Source organism: Hyposmocoma kahamanoa, unplaced genomic scaffold, assembly GCF_003589595.1.
Source record: "Hyposmocoma kahamanoa isolate Upper Pololo Valley unplaced genomic scaffold, ASM358959v1 63, whole genome shotgun sequence".
NCBI classification, from domain to species: Eukaryota; Metazoa; Arthropoda; class Insecta; order Lepidoptera; family Cosmopterigidae; genus Hyposmocoma; species Hyposmocoma kahamanoa.
The window spans coordinates 14,678,024-14,683,936 of record NW_020653851.1 but is presented as its reverse complement, the minus strand read 5'-3'; the positions used below and the strand labels follow the sequence as shown (position 1 = coordinate 14,683,936).

The 5,913-nt window shown below is 36.6% G+C and overlaps 1 protein-coding gene across 1 annotated transcript; it reads left to right on the top strand.

The window, feature by feature from the left end:
* The first annotated feature begins 3,448 nt into the window (after nucleotides 1-3,448).
* LOC113230508 (C-C chemokine receptor type 7-like) lies at nucleotides 3,449-4,982 on the top strand. The gene is made up of 2 exons (XM_026464470.1): nucleotides 3,449-3,689; nucleotides 3,802-4,982. The coding sequence occupies exons 1-2, from the start codon at nucleotides 3,542-3,544 to the stop codon at nucleotides 4,698-4,700; spliced, it is 1,047 nt and encodes a 348-aa protein (XP_026320255.1). The 5' UTR covers nucleotides 3,449-3,541; the 3' UTR covers nucleotides 4,701-4,982.
* The last annotated feature ends 931 nt before the right edge of the window (nucleotides 4,983-5,913 follow it).

Below are 5,913 nucleotides of genomic sequence, written 5' to 3'. Positions count from 1 at the left end.
TATTGGCAGTGCCCGTTTAGGTTTCGCCATTATCGAGTTTTCCACTTCATAGTTTTAGAGGCTTCTACAAATTCTGCTATGCAAAAGACTATTGTGGGAGTACCATGTGAGAAAGTACATGTTAACGTATTCGAGTTTTGAAGTTTGATGTTGCAGAAGTGTTACTTGAGGCGCACTATAAGTTTCCCGCAACGAATAAGAAAAAAATACTACAAATGGTCAAAAACGAATTTATTGTTTCTCGAAATATGCTCCGTAAGCGTTAATGCGCTTTTTCATACGAATGAACCAATTTTGAAAACATTTATGCCACTCCTCCGTGACAATGTCTGAAACATATTTTTCATACTCTTAGACTCTTCGGGTGATGAAAATCGTTTACCGCGTAACTGGTTCTTAATTTTTGGAAATAAATAAAAGTCACAAGGTACCAGGTCGGAACTGTACGCGGGATGGCTCATAAGTTGTTCACCTTCAAAAATTCATTTGTCTGTCTGGCCGTGTGAGAACTGGCGTTATCGTGGTGCGTGATGATACGGCGTTTACGGTTATTTTTACGGAGTTTGTCAATAACTTCCGGCAAACAAATGGTCGTGTACTATTCACGGTACAACGAATCTCAAAAGCTACGGTAGCCACGTGTCCAGTCTTATTTAAAAAGAAGCAATCATCCGCTTGGAGGCACTATGCACGCACGTCACTTTGGTTAGTTTCGGCTCATCTCGAATAACTCATACGCTCGATTGCTGCTTTGTTTTGGGATCGTAACTATAAATCCATGTTTCGTCACCTGTTACTATATCCCACACCAAATTTGGCGCCCATTCGTTGAATCTGGTAAGCATGGCATTGCACCAAGAGACGCGATCCATTTTTCGACGCATTTTTTGAACCTCAATCAAATTGTGTGGGATCCACCGAGAGCACAGCTTTATCACACCCGAATGTTTGTGTAGTATTGATTGTATTTGACTCATGCCTATGCCTAAAGATGCCCGAATCTCATGAGATGTCACATGCCTGTCTGTTTTGATCGTACGGCGCACAGCATCGATGTTTTGTTGTTCACATCAGTGGACGGGCGACCATTACGAAATTCGTCACTGAGATTCACACGACCGCGTTTGAATTCTGCAAACCAGCTGTAAATAGTCTTCTTGCTGGTGCTTCATCGCCAAAGGCAGTTTGCAGCCGAGCGAAGCTCCGCTGAGCTGTTATATTTCACTTAAAGACGTAAAAAATCATGCTACGAAAATTTTCACTAGTTAAATCCATGGTGATGTAGACAAACAATTTCTAAAATAACAGCAAAATGTAAAAACAAATGACAGTCAGATAAAACAAACTGTATTCTACAGCCAAAGAGTTCTATTTTCAAATGTTATAATTACTTTTTAAATATTGTTTATTTAAGTGGCCAGTTCCGGAAACTTATAGTGCGCCCTATGTATCTTAAAAAGAACATAAAATAAATAAATAATAAGTATTGTAACGTGACATACGCTCCTCTGATCCCAAAATAAGTAGCTAAAGCACTTGTGTTATGGAACAACGACGTTACCACAAACACTCAGACCAGAGACAATATAGAAAGTTAGTTTTCTACACTGATCTGTCCGAGAATCGAACTCGGGACCTCAGAGATGGCGACACCATGATATCCGGTGAGCAAGCCACTCGACCAGGAAGGCCGTCAAACATACAATATATACTTCTTAAACAATAAAATTGTTTGCTATGTAAGACGCCTGCAAATTATAATCTTGTCATTAGTAGTTATATAATCAAAAACAACAAAGATAAAAGGGGAATTATATAAATTTAACGTTAATCGAAATTATAAATAAAGTATGAAGGTCCGTAAGCCGTTAATTTGAGCAAACTGTCGAGCATAAATCATGTAATAATGTACTTAGAAAAGTTTTAGTTTAATTTATAACGTTTGTAGGTATTTTGCTGTGTGTGCCTATGTAGCTACCTAAAGAATGCGTGAAGAGCGTGCACATTGCAGATTAGTTGTTTCATGAAATAATAACCTAACGTTAGAGTCACCGAACTACGTAGATATCAAACGATCAACCCTGCAAGCAAATGTATTAAGGATATGATCATCAGAAATCGGACTTAAAAGTTTAGGTAGGTAAATAGTCTCTCTTCCTATTACCTAACTTTTATTCTAAATACACTTCCATAGTAATAATAATAAATAATAATAAATAACGCACACACTCAACATAGCCCCGCACTAGGGAAACCCTGTGTCGCGGGTGCCATGGACACACACATAGACAACCACAAATTACACCCAAACTCACGAGAGAAATAATTGTAGGCCATACAACTATTTCTCTCGGCCCGGGAATCGAACCTGGGACCTCTGCGTGGTAGTCCGGCATGGTAACCGTTCGGCCACGGAGGCAGTTAAAAAAAGTAAGTAAATACTACGTGTTAGAAATATACAGGATGTAAAAACACCCTTAACGGAAGCGAAAACCACCTATTCTTCACACCGTTATTATTATTGTCTTGTATGGGTCCATGTCTTGAAACCTGATAATTAAGGATAAATAAAATACAATACAATAATTATGAAATATAAAGGTGCGTTATCTATTTTATGTGTATTTCTTTGAAATCACTGATTGAAATTCATGTAAAAATACTCTGAATAAAACCGATCTCTGAATAATCTTTGGCGAAAAGTGACGAGAAAAGAAACCTACCTTGATATTTATGCCATCTAAGTATGTATGCTAGCTATACACTAGAAATTGTGATATACTTGTAAGTAACAATACAGTAGGTATCTATTGAACACACACTTACTCTGTAAGAATGAGTAAGCATGTGTCAAGTACTACTCCTGTGAAATAAATTGAATTTATAAGGTAAGTATGAATAAATATGAAGTAAAGTCTAAAGAACTTAATTATCTCTATCTCGGTTTGCTTTTATCCAAACGAAGGTGAATATGTACACTGCCTGAGAATCTATTTTGATGAGTAGGTACGCTTTCATGAATCCGAAACGTTGTGTCGGTGTTCATTGTCGCCAGCAGTAAGCTGCGAACTTTGAATAATAATGAGCGAAATGTAAGTATATATATATATATAGATAGATTTTAGCGAAGGGCCACTTTATAACGCATTCGCATACGTGATCTCATGCGTGCACGACCGTAAATTATTCCTTGAAATAAGAGAGCTGGCAGAAATTACTTCAATTAATAAATTAAAACCACAGTAAAACCATTGATTAAAAGTTAGTCAGTGAAGTGACCTAAAAATTTGAAAATAGTTTGAAATATACTCAGGCAGGTACTTACTTAAATTAAAGTTAACGGTATCGTAATCCTCGGAGTGGTCGGAGGTTCGGAACATTGTTTGCGATTTCTCTCACGCACCGCACATGTTGGAACGATCGGTCGGTGTCGTGGTGAATCACTACTGAAAAAAAAGAGCGACTGCCCGACGGCGGAGAACGCGAGTGACGCGGTGTCCGAGTCATTGATCCCGACACATTCCCGGCGAGACGACGCGATATGGCAGGGCCAGTGCCTGCGCCAGCGCTCGTTCCCGAGCCGCTGGTACCGCCGCTCGCGCTCGGTATCTTCATCGCTTGTGCCGCCGGCGGCGCCGCCCTCGCCAACTGTGCTGTGTTAGCCGCACTGCTTAAGCGCTCAAGAAACGGTAAGCCTATTTGTAAAGACAGATACTTTCCAAGTACTTAGAAGTAAGTACAAATAAACAAATACTTTAGTGATGTCACTTTCTCGACTACATGTGATATATTTATTTACAGGCATATTTTCAGTTATTCTACATTTGGCTGTATCAGACCTTATTCTACTTGGAACAACGATAGGGCCAGAATTATGGTCTATCAACGCAAGAACTTGGACATTCGGAAACAGCGGCTGCGTAGCTTATCAAGGGCTCAATGTTTTTACTTCAACAGCATCGTCGTACTTAATAGGCACAGTAACGCTACATACTCTCGTTACTATTCGTCTTGAGGATAAAATAGCACTCAAAAGAAGTAGACGTGGCCGTAATGAAGATGAAGAAATGAAAACGTCGCAACACAGCTTAGTAGCCAATAGTGATTCGTCTACCCCGCCGCGAACTATGAATGTAAACTATCTGTTCTCTGATACTAGAGTGCCAGTTACTCTACCAACGGTTTTCGTTTGGATTCTAGCTGCTTCACTTAGCATTCCTGAGTTCGTTTTAAGCTCAATCCTTCGTGAAGGGAAAGCATTACTTTGTACATTGGATTCTAGTCACAGTTTAAACGTTCATACGATGCTGCTAGTTTTTAGTTTTTTCCTACCAATGTTTATCATGTGTACGATGAGTGTTCTTATAGTCTTTAAATTAAAATCGAGGAAAATAACTCGCACCACAAACGCTTCAGAATCTTTGTCGGCGTTAAAATTAGCGTTATGGTTTGTGATGATTTATTTTTTATTTAGCGCCCCTCGTTCTGTCATGAATGCTTATCATATTTACTCGTGGAAGGAATCTTCTTCAATGGCAGTAAACAATTTATTTGAAAACGACATAACAACATTGCTGAGACTTGCATTTAGTAGCGCCTATCTGTTAGCAACCCTTGTAAGACCCTTTTTGTGTATTATTATTCTGCCACAACTTCGAAAGATTTTTTCTATAACATCTAACAATCTTAATAGTTGTTAAGTTTTATACATAAATAGAACATTAGTGTGAAGATCTCATCATAAACTATAGATATGTATTAGTTATTGATTTCGTTTAAAGGCAAATAAAATTATTGGTAAACTAACAATAAACAATATAGGTACTTAATTTATAATCTTTTTTAAACTTTAATTAGTTTTTCCTTAATAGTAACATTCATTAGATGCAATAATATATTTTTCTCAATATATATTCATTTCAAGATCCTAATTTCAATATTACATAATACTCAAGCTGTAGTAATCCTTTCTAGTTGCCCAATTTTATTAGCCTAGAGTGTAGTTCTATAATTTAGTTCGTAAATGATTTCTGTAAGAACCAAAAAATTAAATAAATAAATATACATTAATTATATTGTATATAACAAACATGTACAACTGTTGTTTCGACTAATTTCTGAAATTAATAAATGCAAAAGAATTGAATTTATCACAGTAGATAGTTGGGTATCAAGAAAAGTTTGCCCTGCCCAGTTAGTATACCTTTTATATTGTTAATATTTATAGAGCTAATAAGTACTGTCACACAAATGATACTAAAATAAATGACTAATTTGTATAGGTAGGTTGCATTACATTAGCAAAATGAAAATTAGAATATGCATGACATGAATGAAACAAGAAATGCCACTAGAGTTCTTGTTGAAAGATCCTTATTTCACATCTTATTTTAGATAGGTAGGTATGTTAGGTAAGAGACTTTTTCATGTTGGTCTGAATTAGACCATGGCAAAGTTTGACCCTTTTTTCATTACATTTTTGACACTGTACCTATAGTCTAGCACCATTTTTCGTGAATGGCAGATTCTAGCATACAAAGGTAATGCATAGTAACTAGGATAATAATTAAGATATTGTCTTTAGATGAACACGTTAGAACACTTACGTCAATCTTTTCTGGTAGACAATTGACCATATTCCTCAGGTTAATGTCCACAATGAATATAAATTGCAAACCTACATTCTGGGCATTTACCCATTAATATATTAGGTATTTTTTTTATATTTTATCCTTCTCATATTTGCCCATGAGGCTTAGATATATCAATACCGAACGACATCTCAAATTAGGTACAGTTGAATTCATGATGAAATTTCAATAAACCCACATGGAATCCATGTAAATTATAATAAAAACCTATATTATGCAAAATCTAGAGAAATACTGTTATTCTTCCAGATTTCCTCGCTAC